We start from the raw sequence: 23,980 nt of genomic DNA, 5'->3' as shown, positions 1-23,980 counted from the left end.
TGATGATGATGATGATGATGATGATGATGATGATGATGATGATGACATTTTGATTAACTCAGCAGTTGAAACACGGACTGCTGACAGTGAGTACCATAGTTCGACCCTGCCTCTGGTTTTTCTATCACATTGTCTAGGTTCATAATAAAACGTTGTATAGTGCCTGTTGATCTGTTCGCCGAGCTTGGCAGTTTGCTTCTAATCCTTTCGCCCTTAATCGTTGCGACATCATCACTGCTTGCAGTGAAGGATAATGGAACTCCAAACTTACAAAGGCCAGACTGCACAAGGGATCAGAAGGAAATAGGGGGACTGGATTCTAGGGGCTAAATCATTTTCACTGGAGTATGTCTCTAATCAATAAACCAAGCTCGACCAACCTGTCAAACGCAGAATCGGTCGCTGTGAAGAGGAATAAGTCGAGAAAGTGCAACAAGCCAACAAAGCTCAAGGAAATCAAAACAACGCGCCAGAAATTGGAAACGAGCCAAACAAACCCCAGGGAGAGGGCTGCTAAAATTAAGTATTTGGATAGACAGATAAGTAGGATGAAGACAGACGACAACACTGCGGCTTGTGAACGGACCAGCCGTAGCTTCGGTGAAGTCTACTGGAAATAAAGCGCTCAACTAGCTGGTCAAATGTAAGGGATGCGGATCACAAAGCAACGCAAATTGTAAAGAGAACCTTTGAAATTATGGTAAAGGTGAACCTTAATCAGCTGGTCGCATCGAGAAATATCAACTGCCCTTTTCAAACTACAAGGAGGAAGTACTAATCAAAGCGTGCACTGCTGTCCTCAATTTTGTTCACAAGACATTTGCAATGAGATTGCCAACTTTGGCGAACCAGTTGACACATTCGAGCCATCAGTATTTTGTCGGCTCAGTGGCTCCTAGCACGAATTTACTGACCGGAAGGTCCGTGGTTCGAACCCGACCTCTGCATCTCGACTTCCCTGTCTAGGCTTGGACAACCTGCCAGTATCCGAGCCCTCATGCTTCTGATGACATGGCGGTTAGGCACCTAAAGGGCGCTACTGCTGAACGATTTCTATGAATTTCCGAAAACCTTCTGAGAACGGTAGTTGTGCACCAACAGAGAGCTCTTGAGCTGACGGAGTTCTGAGGCCACGTAGGTAACTGAAACCCTGTAAACTGGGTAGTTAGTTCCATGGAAAATGAGCTTAAAATAGCATGGTGGTCACCTACGAACTCCTGACCGGGTACTCCATAGTCTGAATACACTTCTTGGCTTTTCTGTTGGGCTTGGGCAAATTCAGTATTCCTTCCTTCGTACCCGCTTCCGATAGCAGGAAAGTAATGTACTAGAAGGGTAATACAGCTGAACGAATTAACACTTTTCGCACTTTGGGTGTGAAGCTTTGGTCCAGGAAGTGCGATGTGAACATTTTTCCCCCAAAAAAGTCCTGCTTCGCTTGCAAAACCCTACTGAAGTGATATGACACAGGTCTATATCGGGGAACACTGGTGGAGCATTTAGTCCAAAAGATATACTTTATGTGTCCACTTATCGTCTACTTATCGAGTGATAATCAACCCTGGATCATCTTGTTACGGTTGAATGTGATACGCCTGTATTATACTTTGTTTGCCACTACGTGTTTTGATTTCTCCTGCGAATCAGCAGTGGCTGGTGGTTATTTTTTCTATTTGTTCTGACTACTCGTGAGTAGCGTGATTTACGCCACCTCGCTTCCTTGCTGCCCATTTCCTTGGTTCGCTCCCGCTTAGGTTCTGCTTACGCCCTAGATACCTATGTCAAGAATTTGTTGCCTGTTCATCTTCGCTTGCAAGTTCGCATCAATACTTATCTCTGAGTGTCTGCTCCGACAGAAAAGCGGTTCGACCGGCTATAAAACTCTGGACCCTCGAATGAGAGACGAGCGCACTATTCCCTGCGCCAACTAGAATTCCGCCGTCCTATTTTGGACTTAGGTTTGTATTACATTCTGTCCGATAGTCTTTGTTGAGATTTGTTTTAAACGCGCCTCAGTGCGCATACCGATCTGACACGTTTCACGTGGTGCTGCGTCGCACCGTCGGCTAAAGACTAGACAGTTTCCTTTGCCTTCCAAAAGTGCTGGCTGTTTTCTGCACCGTTATCTCTGTATAAGGCCTGTTTGCACTGTCTGACTGTCCCCATCCAAAGCCCTGCCGCTTCACTGTCCTTTTTTCCCTACCGATTGCACTATTATTGATTGGCCAGTTCTCAATACAGCACCTACTGCCCTGATCCGTCTGTTCCTACAGTTCACTGAATACCAACGGCGTGTAGTCCGATAGCTCCAATCGTCCTGTAGGACCCTTAACCGCCCGAATCTTACAACGTGTTTTTAAGAACAGTTTACCGGTGATTATTCGACCATTAGATTATATGTTTTGACTGCCAGACTCTCGACTGTTAATTAAAATTTGTTGTACATTGGGGAAGACTGAGTTCAAGAGTTATGTGGTAGAAAAGGAAAGCCGTTGAAGCAACCTGAATTTTTTTATTATATTATCTGATGTTCCCACCTGTTTTATTTGTGTCTACTTAGTCCGTTTTCTTGAAATTCGCTTGTAACAATCAACTTAAGCTCTTGTTTTATGCTTTTTCGGACGGCCGTGACACTGAAGGTAACAATGACCCTGCAAGATGTACAATGTGTTCTAGATGCGCTGAAGTACGGTGGAGAACTTGAAAGTCGCATAACTTCAGAAATTGACCGGAACATCTCAGCGTCCAGTGGGTGTCTTTCTCCTATGCGCACCATGTATCGTCTTGCTCCTCAAACTGCTAGCACAGCTGGGCTGGCACATCTCCCTTGTACAGTGTGCATGGTAAGATAGACGCCTTTTGTTCGTTTTCCTTATCGAATCTGTCAATTGTTTTCTTCCTAGTGGGACCAGAAAAATAGATTTTTCCTGGGTCTGACTTAATGCACTCAACAACTGACCATTAAATGGTTCAGGTCAAGTTACAATGTGGGTGAGCTGAGTGTCTTTACCGCAGGAGCTTTATTTTAAAATTCATTTTAAAATTTTAACATGATGCTCGGAGCGGATACAAAGGTCAACAAGCCCGCAATTTAAAGTCGAAATTAATTCAAGCAACGTGGTAAATCTCGGAGGTTAGTCAGTTCACGCACTTTTTCAGTTCTGAAAGTAGGAAGATTTTTAGTCCTGAGTGTCACCTTGCCAATCGATGCATTTAACTCCTTCGTATTAGAAATAAAAAATTATTTCCTGAGGTTACACGATTCAGGTTTATCTATCCTTGAGAATACCTTTTTCGTGTTTTGAGCCTGTTTGCGCAGTCATACCAGTATTACCACGAGGGAAAACCGCCCTCTAAGGGTATGAAGGTATTCTATCATGAGGACGTTCACTGATTCGTCATATTATTTTTACAAATGGTTCTCAGTACCATATACTACCGCTGTTAGCATAACATTATTCGCTTAGTGGGTGACCTGTGTTATCATTCAGCAGTATTCGATCATATTTCTAAAAGTCATTTGGACCTCTGTGCATATCTCGTCATTGTAGATTCTGTTCTTTTTCTTCAGTGCCGCAAGGACTGTCGACCAGGTGGTTCCATCAGTCCGGAAAACTGCAAGCTTTTCAATGCATTTCTGGACTTTTGACTCGTTTCTTGTAAATATAACTTGCTTATTTCCATCAGTCACGAGTGCTTTTTACTTCCTTGCTACTAAATTATTTGAATGCATATGTTGAGTCAAGGCAATCCTTGAAGGAACTGAGGGGAAGGGACAGGCAAGCGATGGTTTTGAACCATAACGACCTATTGAAGATAAGAGGATGTAGATTGAACCTGGTCCGAGTTTCTTGAAGGGAGTCGAGTGTTGTGTATTTTATGGCACGTAAATAGTTCGTCGTCCAAACGTAGTGATAAGGGTTTTAGGCATTGTGACATGTTAACCAATATCGCTTTGTTCTGAAGGCAAACGATTAATCTATTTTTGGAGATCACTTCCGGCCCATCGTTCCCCTTTTGCCACCATAATAGTTAAAGCTCTAAAGTGAAAAAGGCCGGATGGCGAAGGGTTTTGTATGTAACTTACCACAAGCAATATGAGGTGCCTACAGCCCCAGACGCTCAATCGGGAAATGTGGAAAGATGATAACACGAACGCCATCGACGGAGTGTGAGGTTGTGGTCTACAAAGCCACCACTCAGCGAAACTTCCGTTTGTTGCTCACGGTCCGGTGACGCCTTGAGACGGCAAAAAAAATCAGCGATTTTAAATTTCTTGTTAAAGTGGCAGTCAAACTGGCACTTCTGGGAATATCATATTCACTGAGGGTGAAAGGAAGAAGGCCTTCGCTGCGGAGTTATTTATTCAGAAATGCCAACTGACCAGTTACAGACCATAGAACAGGGAAGCAAAATTCTAATCTGCATCTTAGTTACAAAAACTGGACACAGATCTCCCGAAAGAGTCTTCCTAGAGATTCATTGCCTCCAACCATTCGTTGATCAGATCCAAGCAAATGTTACAAAGTGGCCCCACGAACTCCGCAACAGAATTCCCTTTTTCAATCGACACAGAGCGAAATTCTACGAACAACACATACTACTCGCGTGCCTCCCGATCAGTAGTATCGCCGTCACACGGGTACCCTTTTTGATAATGGACACATTTATTGACCCGCACTGGTTTTCTAGATCACTCTTCTCAGATAGTGCTAGGGCAGTGTAATGCGTATATTTGCCCTACAGTCTTGGTGTTCGTGGGATTCAAAAGCGTGTTCGATTCTTTCGACTAGTAAGTTCTTTGCAACAGGGTGGGTTTCAAAATTTCTTGCGCCGTTTGTACTTATATACTCCTGGACGCTTCACTGTGTGGAGAGCTCACTAACTGGTTGCCTACAAGCAGTTGTGTCAGACAAGGATATCCGGTCCATTTTTTTGGTCTCATCATTGATGAAGAAATGAAGTGAACACTGAAAGGTCTCAGGAACCCCGGTGTTCAGATCCGAGGGGGAGCAGGAAGCTCAAGCCTTACTAAAATGGCTAGCCAAGGTTGTCCAATTCTTATGCATTTTCTTCACGTCCATACAATGAGAAGATTTTCTGCGGGACGTACAACCTTCAACTTTGCCTGTATGAAATCACGGAATGACACTGGAAGTTGTGGAATACAATGCATTTCAGAAGTCGCATTAGCTTTGATGGCATTATGACAGGAAGTGAACGCATTCCTCTTGAAGGCCAGCAGTGCTCCACTGGTATCATCCAAATGAGGAACTTTTGGGTCTCAATGACGTACGTATCAGACTACAGCTTCACTTCGCCGGTGATCGAAGACGCTCACCGAAATGGGTCATACAAAACCATTGATGCTCTTCACTCGATCACTCCTCGACACTCTCAACTTTTATCTTTTTCGGTGACCGCAGTATGATCACTATCACCGTATTCAACTACATGGTTCTTGGCTGAAAGAATCTGAGAAATCCTAATACTGAACGCGGACTTATTATCTGGCATGAACGAATGGACATAATCCAAATCTTCAGGTCAAAATCTCGCTGTTATACATCATATCACATAGATTTCACCTAGTACAGCCGCTTTATTAAGCCATACTCAAATGCTAATACAGGATGGTGTTGGTTCCGGTATCGCTTAAGTTGACTCATTTGCATCGACCCATCTAAATGAGGTTTCCTCATTTCAACGGGTTCCGCTAGACTGCATGGGACAGTGAGATGTTTCAGAATGCGGAGTAGTCTTATTAATGAGTACCATTAATGGCTGGCGACTTCAAAAGCGTCCCTATCAGAATACTGGCGAACAGAGTTCATCGTGATTAATGTGGCAGGAGCAAGGTGTATCTTTTGAGGCACTTGTCACTTGCATGAATGACGAAGGAGACGTTAAAGTACAGTTCATTTCAAAAACAGCTTGAACAATCGAGCGAAGTGACTGACGCCGTGATGCGGTTCTTTGGAGTTTAGAATCTCAGTGCCTTGTTGTCTGGTTCAAAAGATTTTGATCAATTTCAGTAACACAGCAGAGCTAGACGCGAGTTTCATAGTTGTTTGGCATGTAGAACACTTGTCGAAAACGCGCTTCTACTCGTGGAATTTACGTCCAGAACTGTCTCATTTCGAGTGATCCAACTTCAGCAATAGGTTGGGAAAAAACATTGATACTAAACTGAATTCGTCTCACTGGTACCTTTGATGTTTTTCCAATCAAAACGGACGGTATATGTTTAGGGAGGTCGAAATTTATCTTGGGAATAGGATAAAATTACCGAAATCCAACAGGATTTCTGTTGTGCTTGTGTTCTCTTCAACTGGCCTTATTGTTTGTATGCACTAAAACTTTCTCGGAGACCGTGAAAGCAGATCACTCCAACCGAGAACAAATATTACCATTGGTATATGGGTGAGAGGTTCATTTGAGGCTTTGTAGGTTCGCACAATAAGACCAATTTAATTTTGCACATTTGTAATACAAGTGAGTGACATGTTAGTGCGCAAGCAGGAAAAACCGTATTGAAAGTAACCCATCAGACCAGAACGGTGGTCGAAAGTGAGCATTCGGTGATTCTTGACCAATGTCCCCATACTATTGAGGAAATTCACTTCGTTTTCAATACGGATAGCGGATTTCTGCCGCACGTTTGAGGTATAAAACACGAACCAATCAACGGGCCTCCCTAGCTGTGATCACTGTATGACTCGTGAAGGTAAAATGATTATTGCAGCTCAATGAAGTCGATACTGTCTGCTTCGAACAGAGGCCAAATGATTCAACATAAACATTTGTCTTCTTTTCCAATAGGGCTTGCACTTAAGCCGAGTTTGTTTGAGCTCAAACGATTGCTAAATTGAAGTGCATACACTTAGAGATATTATCCTGTACATACCAATGAGGGGAAATGCTGTTGCTGTTGAAACATCTCACGTCGGTATTATGGGTGCAATATCGTCGGGCGCATGTCATCATCAATCATGAGTAAGACTCCCGACATGAGTGAATCGCTGACCCAATTCACTCACTTTATGAAAGACATCCGAGCTAGCAGCTCTGAAATTTCGAGCGAGAGGACGGATTGGTAAGTCTTTCTCGTGCTGGTTGGTGAAAGCGAGAGGCTGTAGAGTAAGTTTGAATAATGAGAGTGGAAATTCTGGAAACTTGAGGTATTAGATCTTCCGGGGGTTTCAGTTTGAACGTATTACATTTGCCGGCGGTCAGTAAAAGCGCGTCTTTTTGATGTTCCAGACTGCCGGTAAGGACACGTCTCCCTTGTCACCGGGACAGTTAGGGGTGGGGTGCTTTCACCAACGTTGATGAAAATAAAATTGTTCAACAGAGCGGAGGTAAATGTGGTCCTACCTCACTGGGGAGAAATGTTCACCAAGTTTGGAAAAGTGAAGAACAAGTTGGACAGTAATTCCAAGTCAGACTACTAACAAATTGAGAACCACTTGAAATACAATAGCTAGTGGAAGGGTATCACCAGAAAAGAGTGAGTCGAGTAAGTAATGTGGAAGTGAAATGGGATGATAACAGGTAGTGAATCAATAATCAATGGAGCCAAGAAAAGCGAATGTGATGAAAGAACATGGTTAGAGTTGTGGTAAGGAACGAGGTCAGTGGTTGTGAAGTGTTACCTTTTTGTCCCGAACTGCGAATACAGAAGGACAATTTGGGATAAACGCTGATACCGAATAAATCTGTTTTGTGACCCGCCTGGAGTGTCGTGGAAGCAAGCGAGTCATTCAGGTTCGTGGTAGTCGAGGCCTTTGTGGTTGCCTATTTTGGCGGAAATACCCGGTTACAGGGTCATATAAATGAAAATTTTCAACGCGCAAAGATTATATTTCCACCATTGGTAGGGAAACATTTGCGAGGAAACTGACGAGCCCGGCGAACAGGTAAACAACCACCTAATCTACAAGCGAAACTGTCCAGAACCCAACTTATTTAATTCATCAGCATTTAGAGTTGGCAGTATAAAATTGCCTCATGCGGTTTTCGTCTTGTTTCACCGTTTTCCAAAAGGCAAACGATTGTTGGTTTAGTTGTCCAATTTACGCAAGAGATGGTTCTAGCCACGCAGTGCTCACCTAGTTTCTTCAGTCACTTGGCGAGTCGATGTCGTAGATTTTTTGTTTTCAACACAGTAGTGGTACAACCTGACATAGGTATAGTGAATGTATTTTGTGTGTGAATTAGCTGACTGTGTTCGATCCGTACACCCCATCGTCTGTACGTGCCTATTCATTTGATTGATTAAATCTTCCGTCAGGCAACCGACTGTCTTAGTGAGGTGTTTGTCTCCATTCACCCTAAGTCTTCTTGTTAACACCAATATGCTTGGGGTACTGGGACGGATAATCACAAGGTCCTTTCGCGTGTGTACCAATGGGTTTGAAACCTTGGGTCAGACAATAGGCGGTGGAACAGCTAATATGCCTTGATCAGGGGGATACCTGTTCAATTCAGGGTCTAAAGTCTTATATGAAACACTGCCAAACAAGCTGTCCTAGCGCAACTAGTCTCGTGGGTCCCCACCAAATGGGGGACGCACTGGACTTGAATGTTGCTTTGATTAGGACTCATCAGCTGTGCATGTCCTTGGCCATGCAGGAGTTTGAACCCCGGACATCTGATATGCGAGGCAAAGGTATTTCCACTAGCTTCACCCAAAAGCAACTTGAGTTCAGTACTCACTCCCTTTAGTGTGAACTCACTAGAATTGTTACGAGAATGACGTGACCGTGAATTCTTCGAGCCCCTTAAACACCAACAAACAAAAAATTGTCCAGCGGATTTCAAGTGACCTTGGCGCTACCTGACTGGGAAGCCCTGACAGGCGGGTCAACCGATCGATACAGCCAAAACGGCCACTGGGCCGTCCAAGGAGTCAAGTAAGCCAACCGTATCGCTTAAGTGTGAATAGATTTGCCTGTTCAGACATGAAAAATCAGATGCGTCGAGCATGCGCTGGCGGAGTAATGCTCGCCCCTTATGTCAGATGTCCGGATTTCAAACCCTGGCACGGCTTGGGATATCCACCGCTAATTAACTCTAATAGAAGAGAAACTCAAGCCCAATGCTCCCCTTAGGTGGGAATCTCTTGAACAGAATTTAAAACACCCATCTTGACAGCTGCCAGCTTCGCTCTTGTTTATCTGGGAAGCATCATCGAGGGCTTGGAACCTGGGATTTTGAAGGTTCGTTAGTAGATTCAAGTAAACAACTAGGTCCTACACACTCTTTGCTGGTAATTTACTCTCATTGTTCTCAAATCACAATCAAGCACTTACTGTGATCTTGTGCGTAGAATGATGGTCGCACAAGACTAATTTTGTCACGGAATAGATGCCTCGACGCCATCAAGAAGCCCAGCTATTTGCGGGTCACTAGAGTCCCAAAACACTGTACCACTCAAGGCCTCAACAGTTTCTGTAGCCTCAGATTGACTTCACAACATTTTATCTCCCGACGATAAATACCTGCACACTTGTAACCTTCGATGGTTCACGCCGCTTTGAGAAACAGAGAAGAATGTAGCTGTAGTCACAATTGTGGAATAAACGCTAACACCTGCGGCTGTTCATCAAACGGAGCCGACGACCACATGAAGCAGACATCCTACACAAAATCACAAAATGCGATAGCCCTCTGTGAGCCTTAACTTAGTGAACACCTATAAATTTATTGAGTTTTAGTTGTTTCAAAGAACACTTACGTACTGAACAATTCTCATTCGCTGTTTTGATTTCGAAAATAATACTCTCCATAATGACGTATACACAAGTAACACTATCTTCAAACACTGTGTTCAAACCATAAGAAGTTACTCTACTGTGAGGAGCCTCTAACAGCTATCCAACTTCAGTTGACTGGCGGGAGTTAACGAACAGATCCCTTTACAGAATAGTCTGTGGTTCAGTGCCTAAAAGAAGGTATACTCAAAGGAGTGGCTGGACAAACTTGTTCTGATAACATACCGATGAAGAGTCCACTAACTAGGTAACGTTCTGATGAAAGACTCGGAGGTAAGTCAAACGCCAAGGGTTTAGGTTGATGTTGTCAAGAAAATTTGATTTGAATCAGCTATTGAGAAACAAAGGCAGTGAGGGATCGCACCAACAGTGACACTAGGAGACAACGATTAGTCGGCAACATTGAGCTGATGTCATGGACATCTTTTCTGAATGCAAGCAGTTCAGTACTGTCAGTTATATGGGAGCTGTTTTAAAATGGCCACAGATCTGTTACCACAATCGAACTGTCACTTCACCAAGACCTGTGGGTGATTCTCAAGGAATTTAAGGGAATGCTACGAAATATCTCTAGAAGGAGTAATACGTTTATTTCCCATATGTTACCACCTTCTTCGTCTACAGCATCTCGCTTATGTTAAACGCCGGTGAATCACTGCTGTCAATTCGTAATCTAGGTGAGACCCTAATCTAGAAAAGAATAAAAGAGAAGGAGGAAGAACCAAGTACTGGCCTTCAAGACAACATGAAGAGAGACGGTGAGAACGTCGTTGGCATCGAATAGCAACCGTATCCTACTGTGTCTCCGACTAAACACAAAGAAGACCTGAAATCGGGTAGTATCCACTGTGTGCGGGAACCCCTCCACCTTCCGACATCCGAATCGGATTTGCTGGTCAGTCATAGTCAAACCACTGGACGCGCGCATAGTAGAAAGCTGTAGACCGTTTGTAATGAGCCGAATTTTGTGATGCGCGCAAGTCCTTGGAGCCCAGGTAAACCAGAGGGACTAATATCTGCAGGCGAACGTGCAAAGGCCTGTTGCAAGCCGATAACCAACCCAAACAGAGTGATGTAGCAATGAGCGCCGGACTAGTCGCCCCTTCACATCCGATGCACCGGCGTCATCAGACAATCCGTTAATTACACGCAATGCTGCACCTCATCCGAGACACTATGTGAACGTTTCCCATTAACACAGCATTAAGGATGACAATATCAGAGAGGTAGTTAGTAGGAACTGAAAAAAGGGTATCTCGGTTCTAAAAGATTACGTCTACCAGTTGAACCGGGGGTACGCTGATAACCCACACGGCCAGTTCTACTAAGGTAGGTGCGTTTGTATGTTACGCAGCTTCACGTGGTCGCGTCTATGTTGGGTTAGTTCAACTTTACGCTTGTTTCCCAACATTCCAAGCGTTGCATCTCAAAGCTTCCCAGAGTACTGACAATTAGGCTGGTGCTGGTGTCAAGGTCTAAATCCCTGTAGCAAGAAAAAGAGGCAAGGTTTTGAAGACTTCCGAGTTAACTAATTATCCTGGCGAGGTCAAAAACGTCACTAAGCTTGGTTTGCGGCTGCTTCGTGGCGTTTACAACTAAACACATGAAGAAGTACACGAATCGTATCCTTGTAGGTTTATTTAGCAAAAGGCCTCAATGCTTCAAATTGTTGCAACTAACAAAGGAATTCACTGGGTCAAGTGCATTTTAGTCCGTTCAGCCAAAAATTGCCACCTGTGCTGGAATTAGAATGACGCATGGGAAAATACTGCGCAGTGATCCCATCAAAAAGCATGCCACCGGGATCAGCAAGGATCAGGCTTTCCTTGAAGGTTTCCTCGCTCGAGAAGCACAGGCTTTACGCTGTACGTTTGTAGCATTTTCGTGTGCAGATTGGACACCAAGTGGTGTGAAAGGTACTACGGTAGCTAGTTGTTTTATCAAGTTACGTGAAATAAAATCAAATAGAAAGATTAGAAAAATAACAGTCTAAGATCATCTCCAATCGCCTTGAATGAGTTTGAAGGTATTCTAGCATTATCCTTGTTAAGTGAGGCAGCATTCGAGTAACATACAGGTGACAAATTCAGAATAACTTTAAAGTACGGTTCTTCCACGTTGGTTGGAATTTTTGAAATAGATAATTCTCTCTTGTGAAACGGTCAAGCTCCTTGTTGACTTCTGCATGATCTGATCTGAAGTGTGGTCTGAGAAATACTAAAAACTTTCCTTACTCCAAAGTTCGTGTTTTCTTATACAAGGCCTAGGCATTTCACTGATATCTTTTTCTCGTGATTCCAAAGAAGTCACAAATCCCCGAACAATCTAACCTGATGCTGATTTGGACGCCTTCCAAGGCTAATTGCAAAAGGAAGTATGTTTAATTTAGCCAAAACTTTCGACCACGCAACTCATACGTAGAGTGAAGTATTTCATCCAATGAAGCAATCTTTATCAAGCTTTGCGGCATTTTTGTGAATGTATAAGCCTCCTATAATGTCACTTTCATAAGCTAGATGATTTCTATCTCATCACTTTGGCAATGGAAGCCTTACTCTCAGATGCAGCTTTGGATTGGTGATATTAATTACGTCTGGATCAAAGACTTTTGGAAGGATATATGTTAATGTTGCCAGTATCACAGATGTGTTTGTGGGGTGACTTGTGCACAGAACATGCTTTCCAGCCTGAATAGTCCTGAAGACTGATTTTTGGACCTCTGATGATGCTGATGATGCCAATAATTTTGGGACCGAGGTATTTCGATCTGATCTTCCTGAAAACGTACTGTCCGAGATGTTGTGCTTTGGGTATACCAGTGTTACCTTCAGGGTAGAAAAAACCGTTTAATCTTCTCCAGGTCGCTGTAGTGAACCTCCACAGTACGGTACAGTATGGCAGTTCAGAGATATCGGTAACCTCCTCGACCGCAAGTCAATTTTTTAGACCAAACTAACTTTGGGAATCTGCAAGTTTCCAAGGGTATTCAGAGTTTTATTTGGTCAATCAAGGTGTTTTGAACTGCGTACTAAGGTACTACATTTCTTCTTTAAACGGGACAAGAAAGCGAGTCACTGTGCCACTTTATTTGGTTTTCATACTTCTCATTTTGCAGAGAATGGGTGTTTTCGTTTTGAACGGTACCAACCACAAGAGCAGAGGAAAGATTCCGCCTAATTTGCTGGTATATATAGTTAGGATGAACTGAACTGACAAGGACCTTTCATCCCGTTCCATTCTTCGCCCACCCAGCTGTCGTCAGTAAGTCTAGCCAAATTTGAGATTTCAGTGAAGCGAAGGCCCTGATAAGCTCTGCTTCAGTAGGCAGAAGAACCAGCTACTCACAGTATAGTTGTTCGTACCGTGCACTCCTTTGCAAACCGATCTGATCTTAACGGGAGACCGGACTGCTGGGGAATATCAGCTGAGAGATATCACAGAAGAGAGACTCGGCTGGGTTTCGAATTAGTCCCCCGCTGACACCAAGTTCCATAGCAAATGACTCTACCTTCCCAGTTGCCCATAATTTAAAGTTCATTCAGAACAGAATGTTCACAGTAGTTAGGAGAATGCGCCTACCTGATGATCCTCAGAAAGGGCAAAATCGGCCATAGAAAGCTTCTCACCAGCCTCATGAGTAGCATGTTCCACCAAGAGATCAGCTATTATTTGTCCAAGACTTGCTTCTCTGACCAGTTGGAATATTTCACTTCCATGGTTTTTTTAGTTGTTGTGTCCAGGACCACAAGAATTTAACGAGAAAAAGTAGTCGATCGACATTCTATTCCTTTCCAGCCATTAATGTAAAATGCTGGCTGTATCTTCAGAAGCTCACAGCACACAACAGCGAAACACTGGCGGTTAACATTAGGTTACTCCAGCCGAGATGGCATCAAGACTGAAATCTTGCAGGCTGTTCCATGATTGGTAATAGGAAGCTTTTTGATCGATCCTGTTTTGAATTTAGCCGCGTCGATCAGATGACTAGGATGATAACTACCCCCGGTATCCTAGATCATGTGTGGATAATACTTGATGCTTTGCTTTTAAGAGTGGCATTTACCTCTTCGTTGTTCGATAACGCTTCGGCACAGAAAATAAACTTACGCGATGCGTTTTGCAATGACCTACTTCCACCTCGCCTATCGTTCGAACATTACGATTTAACACTTGGAACTCTGGGGAAGAAATATCATACCCTGGAATCACTTTTTTCTTCACAAGTGATGAACGCACTCAAGCCCATTATGCGATTGGAATGTCTGGACGGCAATGTCTCTGTTGCTTGTATCAGAACGGTTCGGACTCATCTTTACGGAGCGTTTGAGAAACTTCTCTCCCTACCAGGTGAAAATACTACATTTGGCCGGAATCATTCACTACTATTTATAAATTTCATCAGTAAGAATGGTGACTGGCTGGAAAGCACACGCACACTGTTCGCCATGAGCTGCCTGACCATTTGTAAAGTACTGTACGAGCAGCAGGATCAACGGTTCAACTGGTTTTGTCCCAACCCATGTCAACTTCAAACCTCTTGTGCGTTGGAACACTGTACACCCAGAGGGATATTTGCACATCATTTCCGCTGTAGGTGTCCCAACGGTCAGGTATGGAACGAAGAGATGTCCACATGTTTGCCAGTAAAAGAAGTCGCGCGAGTAAGTGCTGACTGTAAATTTATTTTCTCCATCACAAAGGTCTTCGAACAACCTAGTATACAGCATCACATGGTTCGATGTGTTACATAAATATACAGCTCACAACTGGAAGGCTGGCTTTATTACTTGCCTCCTAACAAGTAAGAACTCCAAGACAGTCAAACTGCTTTCAACGCAATTTCTGCGGTTAAACAAATTAGGTTCTACCCGAAGTAAGGCTCTTTTCGGGGAAGGAACAATGGGGTCCGTGAGTCCCAGTTGTTGCTCTCAGTGCATAGCGTCCCTTCCAGGTTTCCACAATGAAAAGTTCACTGCAATTTTTGGGCCTATGAGGTGAGGATACCACAAGCTACTGGCCATGGAGAGCCAATCAACCGTATTTCTTTCCATCATCAATGAACAAATCTTGGGCAGCTATCGCCATTATGCAACATGTGTGAGACGTAAAGCCTATGATGAAGAATTTGAAATGAGGCACTGTTCATGAACTGGTTTCTGACTGGGTGGGTTATTAGGACACACCAAATTCCTATTTACGTTTATAAATACATACATACACATACACAGGCAAAGCATGAACAATCTGATTAACAGAAGCTGTTCCTTTACCGCTTTCTGAGAACCAGCGTTTCGAATCGCGCATGTCTCCTTCACTGATCGTAACTGAAGGTTTCACCGACATTCTAAGAGGGGATGAATTCGTCGTATTTCGCAGTGAGTAGCCCAATGCCGCCAAATGTTACATTACACGAAGGTACCAGTCCATTACATCTGGTAGCATTCACTTTGGGTTGTCTTGCTTGAGCCTGTAACCTTAACCTAATCACTAAAGTGATGTATTCACAATGAAATAAACTGCGGTAGCTTGTTGAATACATTCCCGAATGTTGAGACACACCAATGGTTCGTCAACTGCTGTAGTCGTCAGCTGGTCGGTTGGGCATGTGTGTTTGCGCGAGGCCCATCACGGTAGAACAAAGCATAAAACTACATCTGTCTATCTTAGTGCTGAGAAACCAGCAGCTGGTTTGAAGATGACATCGCAAGTCCATGTTATGTCAGAAATCGACCTTTCAACTTCGCGGGAGGGGAGGTTGGTGCTTGCAACTGAGAAAGTTTTCAACATGCAATCAGAAAACTTTGGTTTTATGAGGACTAACGTGTACTTTTTGGCTTTCCAGCGCAGTCTGCCTGACCTATTAAACAGTAGTCAGACTGCGCAATAAAATTGACAGCTGACAAAAGCCAACCTCACTTTGGAAGTGCGGCCAGAAACACATGGTTTAACAGTTTATGGTTGATAACCAAAGTTTCATGTAACCTACCCTATTACGCCCTGTTGCTCATCAATGGGCGTGAAGTGGTCCACGTTACTGGGCTTTCTGTTCTACCCTGTGGAAGACCAGTTCAACGGACTTAACCGAAAAATAAGACTGTAAATACATAATCCCTTAGCGTCTGTCAGATGATTTATGGTTATGATTTATTGCCGAACGTGCACACTTATCTGTTGAAGGACAACATATCGGAGATAAGTAGCTAGATTGTTAATCACATTGAAACGCTCGAACCAGTTCGAATGTTTTGTGCATTTATCTGTGAATGCACGTTTACGGCACCTGCTTAGGGTACACAGCACACATCTGATTATTGTATAAGAATGAAACGTTTTCGCATCTCACTCTGATGTCCTTTAGATATCATGTGTGGATGTTCTTCTAATGTCATTTGCTATAACAAAAAAGTGGGGTGAAGTTTTGGTATTGCAACTCCGGGACTGGTAAGGATTCTTCGTAAGAAGCATGCAAGTGATAGGGGTTGAGTTCTAAGTGAACGGTGGACGTGGGCGATTTATGCACCCTTAGAATTGTACGTTCTCACTATCTCTTGTATGCAGATAACGAATACCTGGACACCGACAGAATGTGAAGATAAGTGTTACAAAACTGGCACCCTTTCTTGTTATCCCTCGGCGATCGATGACGAAGTATGTTAGTTTTGCTTTCATGATATTCATTATCTTTATCTCTGTCATTGAAGTATTAGTATCACTACACTTCCAGTGTTTACTGATGTTGCGTAATGGCGTACAAGTCAGTGGTATATAAAACCAGAAGATTTCCGATGAAGTCCTTCTTACCCAGGTGATTTTGGGCGAACTGCGAAAGACTGATGCGATCTTCTCTAAAACACATGAAATAGTTGATGTAGGAATTTCGACACTGAGCTTCCCTGCCCAAGCGTAGTAGGGAGTAGCCAATCCGCTGTATGTTGTTGCGGGACATTTCGTTCTCTGGAAATCAATAATTGGTTTGAGTTCAACTCACAGAACCGCAGTGCGACCTAGAATTTTGAATACCGAAACGAATGATTTCACTTTTCGCTCGCGCAATCGAAAGAAGATTTCAAACAACCAGCCCCATAGTCGCTTTCGGATACTCCGATGGCGGGATGCTGCGCAACTGCACGGAACATGGGGAATCAATCCAAAGCCTGACGGCCACAAATTAACGATGCTTGAATGGATCCGGAAACTCAGATGACTGAAAAACTTAACCAATAGGCCGGCGTCTGACAATACGCTTAGGTCTCGCGTGCCTGTTATTCCAGATGACTTAACCAACCCAAATCAGCGTGTTTTTTAACTATCAAAAAAACTGAAAAGTAATAACACCGTTTCGGTTTTATTCTCACGCTAATCAAAAAGAATACCACAAGCAAGAGGTTTATCTGGGGTTCAGATTTATCTCACAAGAAAACCAAATTGGTATGCGGAGGATTGTATTTGTTGGTAAAGTGGCACTATTTCATGGCTAGGTAGTCGTTACGAATGTGGCTGCTTCAAACTTACCATTCACTGGCGGCGGGTTTTACGCGAAATCCCGTGGGAGTTTTTCCAGTTTCCTTGTGCTTCACAAGCGTTGGACCGAAAATGTCCAATGTGATTCTGATCAGCCCTTCATTTACGGTGACTTGTTGGGAGTACAGAATTTGCAACTTATTTTCGATATCGTAAACGTAGTTCTATAGCTTACATTCTACGACCTCTTGCCGAAATTCAGTCTCTATTTTGCCTATTTTTATCATCTCTTCTTTAAGTGAGCTGAATTCAACATATCCTATCACAACGTCCTGTACATATCAATGATCATTTGAGGTTATATATGAAAGACCGCGTACATCAGCCGAATATAGCAATATGAAGAATTGGTGGATCCTCTTTATGCCTCATTTAGAGCTTTCTACCTTCAGGCTACTTCTGAACCGTTCTGTTGGAAAATCACATAAATTGTCTACGATCATTTGGAGTTAGAACGGAAGACTTACAGTCCCAGAACTTCTGTCAACTTTAGATTCTGCTTGAACTCAACTTGCACTCAACTAGCGAAGTATACTCATTTGCAAACAAATTGTGTTTTGAAAGGAGATTCATCTGGAACCCAGCTAAAACTCTCGTGTATGATGTTAGGCAGCTGAAGGTGCTGCACCAGGCTGCTTCATGTTTCAGCTGGCACGTTATTTGGGATATCACGATATATATTTTATGTAGACGTAATACATTGCTCATAAGGTTGCTGAAAACTCTTCATCATTTTTATTCCACTTTGCGGAGTTTGACGGATTTACTCAAATGCCAGTTAGACAGTTATGCCAAAGTATGTGGCGACTTATGGCTGGAAGCTTAGTTATTCATATGAAACATTAAATTTTTTGCGGAGTCTAAGACTACTTATGAGATATCACGTGAAACTCAGGGGTGGATCATTGTTCTCCTTAATTCTCAATATCATGGATGCATCCTGTTCACGTACTGCAACTACCGCTGCTTTCTGTCTCACCCTACCTCAGCTATCCATCTGCCTTTGCAAACCTGGATTCACTGGGCCAAGTTGTTCGCAGGAACAAAACCCTTGTACTGAGAAGATTGAACATAGTGCGCTACCCAGTGGTGGCATGGTCCTGGCCGGAGACGATGCCTGTAACGTTCATAACGGAAACACATGCCGGGGGCAAATCTTAGCAGATGGAACAGTGCATTACATGTGCATTTGTGACGGTGTTCACTGGCAAAAGAATCACACACTTGGATATGATAACTGTCTGTGGAGAAAATCAGCGTGTGATTCAATCATTTGCACGTATGGCCGTTGTGTTTCCAGTGCTTCTGGCAAACTAGTAGGTCGAAGACTATCACCTGATTGCTCACACTCTCAAGTTAACTGCTATGTTTAGGTGAATACCTCTTTGAACAACAATAAGGAACAACTAGTAGACGATAACTTGGAAGAAATGATTTTTTTTTGTAGTGCTGATTATTCCGAGGCGACCACCTCTGCCCAGCTTCAATATCAGCAGTTTGTACGGAAGGTGCAGGTGTCAACAGATGCAAGCCCCGAATCCTATTGTGTTGAATTCCTGCATATCGTATGCTTCATCTTTTCCTATGAGCATCACAGTAACAAGACTTTGTAATTGGTTTGGCGCTTGCAGAGGAATTTTCAAAAGACAGAAACCAATTAGAAATTCTGGACTCACAAACAACCAATTAACAGTGCTTAGGCGGTCCACAGTTACATATAGAGAAGCGAACACCATAAATGATAGCTCTAGTGAAACGTAGATACACGAATATTCTAGTATAACTCTTGACTCAATCCCTAGCACCGAAATGTTAGTGTTCAGATATTAGAAACTGAACAAAGACCACCTGCAGACATGTTGATGAGTTAGTTGTCATTGTAGATGCCAGTATAGAGCAATCGAACCTTGGTTGATCTAGCTGTGCTTGTCTATAAACTCATCCGAAACATGCATCTTGAAGGTATTACATAAGTGCACTAGAAGCACTCTAAATGTAAGAGAATTATTTCTAAGAAGCCAGTCATACCATCTGGGGCATTTTTGACGACCAAGACTGAATACCCTGGCATCAGTAGTACATCTAAATTCATTCCAAATGATGCAGAGGTAAAGAAACCACTTTAGAGTCTGTATTCAGTAGTTTTAACCCGATGAAACAGTGATTTCGCAGCGACACCACCTTCTAAATGTGCAAAATGACGTATTATTGATGGGTGCTGTGGAAATGAGGAAATCTGGCTGCAATAAAGTTTATCGTTGACGGGATAACACACTGTGGCGTTTGAAGAGGCTATTTCGTCTACATGGCTTACAGTCAAGTTAAATGCTGATAAATTTCAAAACAATAATCTGACAAATCAATGCATTCGACAGACTATAAAACCCCAGCATGACTGGCGAGTAATAGAATTTCAGAGACAGAAGCAGGCATGACAGATTTGTTCTCCCAAGGTTATCGCGTCAGAAGTTGAGGACGGACTGAAATGTAACGGTGTCTAGAACTTTTCGTATATGGGGAGACGTGTTGCAACATCCTGCGTGCGCGAAAGTAGGAAATAGGCTCATTTATTTGAGTACGCCTTTGCAAAACGGCTTCTTGCGACTTTACTCAACTCATGATGCACATTAATGGCGGCCATCCCACTTAACTAGAGGCAAGGCCCTCAATCTAAATTCGAAAAACACGAAGCTTGCCCGTGTGCAAGCATGGCAATTTACTCCCTTATTGTTGTGCAACAAGATATGCTTGACAAACGACCAGGCAGCTCAAGAGAAGAAAAAGAAAGTTATCAGACCTGTCAACAGTTCCTTTCCCTCGTGTCCAGTCATCGTAGGCCACGTTGTCAACCACAATGGATCGTGTAGCATCATCTACACAGCTCCACACATACTGCCGAGGCAGATCCAAAAGCTCGACTCGAAGTAACTGCAGTTGGCCTAAACAATTCGACTTTATTGCACCGGGAGTGCTATGCGCATGACATTCATAAATATTACATATGTGAATCGTCCAGTCAGCTGAATGCCTAGAACTAGGAAGACTTTGTTGTTACGTTGACCGAAGACCGTAATTTGAAGCCCATTTCTTAGACTCCACGCTAGCGAGGTCAAAATTCTCTCCGAAGTTTTGTTCTGAAATCTATCTAGCATATATAGCAGAACTTTTTCTTATCCGTCACCATGTGCAGGCAAAAGGGCACACGAAGAAAAGTACGGATACGGCTCACTGTGGCCATACCTGGCGAAGAAACAATATGACACCCAACCTACGCATCCTGCTTCCCCAAAACACTTTGATCGCGATTAATTAACTTTGAAAACCAAATGACTCCAACATTTTCCGAGTTGTTGACTCATTTCCACTGAGTTACGAATCGATTGCTGCAGCAATTTCGTGTAAGGAGAAAGAGGGGAATCTGAGAGTAAAAAACATAAGCGCCTCACTTCTGCCTGTTAGATCAACAAATGACGTTTGTGACACTCATTATTGGACCCTTCGTTTGGCATCCGTGATGGGCCAGGTAATCAAAGGGCACTAATTTTGGATCGATGTAGGTGAGAGAGATATTTGAAAAATCTTGAATGTGCTCTCAAAAGCTAAACGTCACCAGAATCCAAAGTCCGTGTACGAGAATGGAATCCAAGACCGCTGTTAAAGGACCAGGTATGGCGATTGCACGTTAGCTCAACTGCAAATGTGAGATGTGGGATGCCGACCGCGCTAGCCCAGTTGGTAGAGAACTGGCTCGGTGAACGACAACAAGGACTGTAGACGCCTGTATTTTGTGGTTCTCGAACGTTTAGAGCTATCAAAGGTAGAAAGTGAATGAATGTGCCTAGTGCAAGTCCCTAACCTCAACCCTATGTGCTTCGCTTTCTGCTGTGGCGGGTATGAGCTGTTGCCAAACATTTGCTTGTACACTGTGGTTAGGAAAACGTTGCACGCACTCAGGCCCCCCTATGCTGTCAGTGTATCCATGGCTAAAAGTTTGAAGACAGTATGCAGGTAAACGGCCCTCCAATTCAAGGCTGATACACTATTTTACACCTTCAGACAGCGACAGTTTATTTGGGTTACGGTCTCCAGAAGCGTAAGTCGAACTTGCGTTGCGACTTATCGGCGTGATGACCCTGGAACTACTCAAACGTAAAAAAAGGCCTGTTCTCGAGAGACATTTAGACAAGATGTGGTTTTTAATCGAAATCGGTATGAGATAATGACAATACCTGTGCAAGGATGAGGTCGGATATATATGGAGACTTCAATGAAGTCGTTTAAAGGACAGTATCGGAACGCGAAAAAGGTCACAAAATTGGTGCTATTTAAGCCATAGAGTAGCTCATACAACAATGAAACTTGTGTGTAAAATCAGTTACGCTGTAAGAGCTGGATTATTACTCTAGCAAGAGGCCAAGCCACTCAAACACTATGGAATATTTTGTCAATGAATATCACATCTAGTGGCTATCACAGTTTTGTGCATTTGTTCTGCCGCCGATTTTGGTGATATTAACCCCATATGTGGTCGTCGAATAGAGGTCAAAACACCTATTTCACAAGGTGACTTCTCTTTGGGACATGTCAACTCATCTCATTTCGTTGCTGAAAAATGCAGACCAGATGCTTCAGTAGTCAGTCCAGCACCTTTTGCATATATGTCCAATTTCACCAGACGAGGCGTACACAGACGTTGCACTGTCGATGATGATGGTCATAATGATGATGATGTCAATGATAATGATGATGATGAATAGAAGTCTACGTTATACTGACCACTAACTCCAAAAGGAAACTATTGTGGGCAGGTGCAGCGTTGTTAAGAGAAAGCGACATTCCAGTAGACAGCCCCGGCCATTTAACACAGACGCGTATTGCTGCCCTAGGCTAGTTGAATTCTTTCGTGTAGTTATAGGTGGGATGTCATCGTTCTGCATGGTCCATGGAGGCGACCTTAAAACATATTTTCTATTTATTCTGGTTGAAAAAGTATATTGGTACATGGGTTTATTCTCTAAGATACAGTTACCGCTTAGTGAGATACTTCATATCTATAACGCATCCTGCTGATTCCCCTTTAGCCATCTACATTCATGTCTCACTTCTCATAAATGCTGGTTTCCAGGCTTCTTCATCACTGTGACTGACTTTCACCGGGAGCAAGGTGGTTTCATGTACATCGTATAATTTGAGAGAGTGATGGTCACGATGACCGTCGGCGGATTGTTTACGGTAACTATTTTCAGTTTAGTTCCTCGACAACAACGCCAACCCTGACATGGGTCTCATCCTCTCCATAACTTCACTGTCAGGTTTTCTGGGTCCGTGTCAAATAGATTATAGTCGATGTTGACATCCGCAGCGGCCGGTCTGAATAATTAGTGTACATATAGGGTGCTGCTATAGATATGTTGTACACTGACAGTACACCCCTTTTCCGTTGGAATATGATCATCAGCGTTTCATTAGGTATGGAGATATCATAATGACTATTTCTTAAAGAGTAACATAAAATGTTTCACAGTAGGTGTCATGAACTCTCCTGCTTCGTTTATCCAGGCCATTTGTCTCTGTATGCCTGGTTTTGAAGGTCCGTCGTGCAACCAGTGGGTTGGAATTTGGTCACAGTGGTCACCTTGGGACAAATGCAGACCACAGTGTGGTGATCTCCGCTACAGTGTGCGCTCACGAGACTGCCAGTCCATGAAGCCGGAAGTGGAGAAAAAGTTTGACTGCGTTGGAGCGTCCATAGAGTATGCCTCCTGCGCCCCACATCCTTGCGCACGTAGGTCTCATCTATTTTCCACCCAGTCTATTGCTTAATTGACGATCTTCTTTATTCGTCCAGGTTCTGAAGGTCTGTATATGAACAGCTACTTTGCCATCCGCCAAAATGCTATGGCAGCCGGTATTAGTACAGCTGCAATTTCGTGCGCTATAGTCTCCGTCTTTTGGCTGGCGTTTCTTTCAACTATGTTAAGTCGAACCGTGTGGTTACTCGTTAGGTCGATCGGAACGGAGCGGACAACATAAAACTCAGCTGAAATCTTTGAAGTATTTGACAATATTTCACTGTATATAATGGGAGTTGTCCTATGTTGGAAAATTGAGGTCGTTTTTTATGATTTTCGAACAAGATTCCAAGAAAATAATGTTTTGTATATCGTTTTGTTCTTTCTGAGATGATTTGGTTTGATACTGCTATGAATGTAGGACAAGAAATCCGCTGTCGTGAGCATACATAACAAGTTAATACAGTCTACCACATCAGTTCTGTTCAGTTACTCAATTAAAAATCATATATCTGGGGTTTTTGTATCCAGTTGCTCTTATTGAAGAAATAGCCAGAAGTAAAGGCAACTGCTTAGTTGAGTAACTGACGCCAAATCGTTCCAAGGCCTGATAAACCCGCATGATTGGTGATGAAATGTTTACAATCCAAAGACCAAACTTGATGAACAGACTAGCGAAGAAGTACCTGAGAAGTACCGACTCAATGTAGGCCATAGTTTTGGATTAAGTGGAATCCATTTCCCCTAATGTCGCCAGCAAGTGGTGTATTCAGTCTAAGAATCATTATCCCGGAAGGCTTGCTAAACTAGCTAAGTTCATCAGTCAGACTTTTCGGAAATAACAGTCCGAAGTCAAGATATCTTGTATATTGTTAGATGGGCGCATCCCTA

General features: G+C 43.2%; 3 protein-coding genes across 3 annotated transcripts in view; all 3 read left to right on the top strand.

Annotated features, from left to right (window-relative positions):
• T265_14634 (hypothetical protein) overlaps window positions 1–3,660 on the top strand; it is a gene marked incomplete at both ends in the record, with an annotated part of 11,612 nt that extends 7,952 nt beyond the window's left edge. Inside the window, 2 exons of the mRNA XM_009174520.1 lie at window positions 2,640–2,843; window positions 3,572–3,660. Coding sequence (XP_009172784.1) covers window positions 2,640–2,843; window positions 3,572–3,649 — 282 coding nt within the window. The remainder of the gene's footprint in view (window positions 1–2,639; window positions 2,844–3,571) is intronic.
• A 1,510-nt stretch (window positions 3,661–5,170) lies between these two features.
• Window positions 5,171–9,113, top strand: T265_08639 (hypothetical protein; the record flags this gene model as incomplete). Its single annotated transcript, XM_009174505.1, has 2 exons — window positions 5,171–5,292; window positions 8,861–9,113. 2 exons carry the CDS (start codon window positions 5,171–5,173, stop codon window positions 9,111–9,113), a joined length of 375 nt encoding a protein of 124 aa, XP_009172769.1.
• Window positions 9,114–12,446: 3,333 nt separating this feature from the next.
• On the top strand, window positions 12,447–23,386 carry T265_08638 (hypothetical protein; the record flags this gene model as incomplete). The annotated part of the gene is made up of 5 exons (XM_009174504.1): window positions 12,447–14,437; window positions 16,335–16,424; window positions 18,287–18,613; window positions 22,905–23,082; window positions 23,146–23,386. 5 exons carry the CDS (start codon window positions 13,697–13,699, stop codon window positions 23,328–23,330), a joined length of 1,521 nt encoding a protein of 506 aa, XP_009172768.1.
• Between the last annotated feature and the right edge of the window lie 594 nt (window positions 23,387–23,980).

Source organism: Opisthorchis viverrini, assembly GCF_000715545.1.
Source record: "Opisthorchis viverrini unplaced genomic scaffold opera_v5_233, whole genome shotgun sequence".
Lineage (NCBI taxonomy): Eukaryota > Metazoa > Platyhelminthes > Trematoda > Opisthorchiida > Opisthorchiidae > Opisthorchis > Opisthorchis viverrini.
Note: the sequence above shows the minus strand (reverse complement) of the source record. Positions and strands in the feature narration are given on the sequence as shown.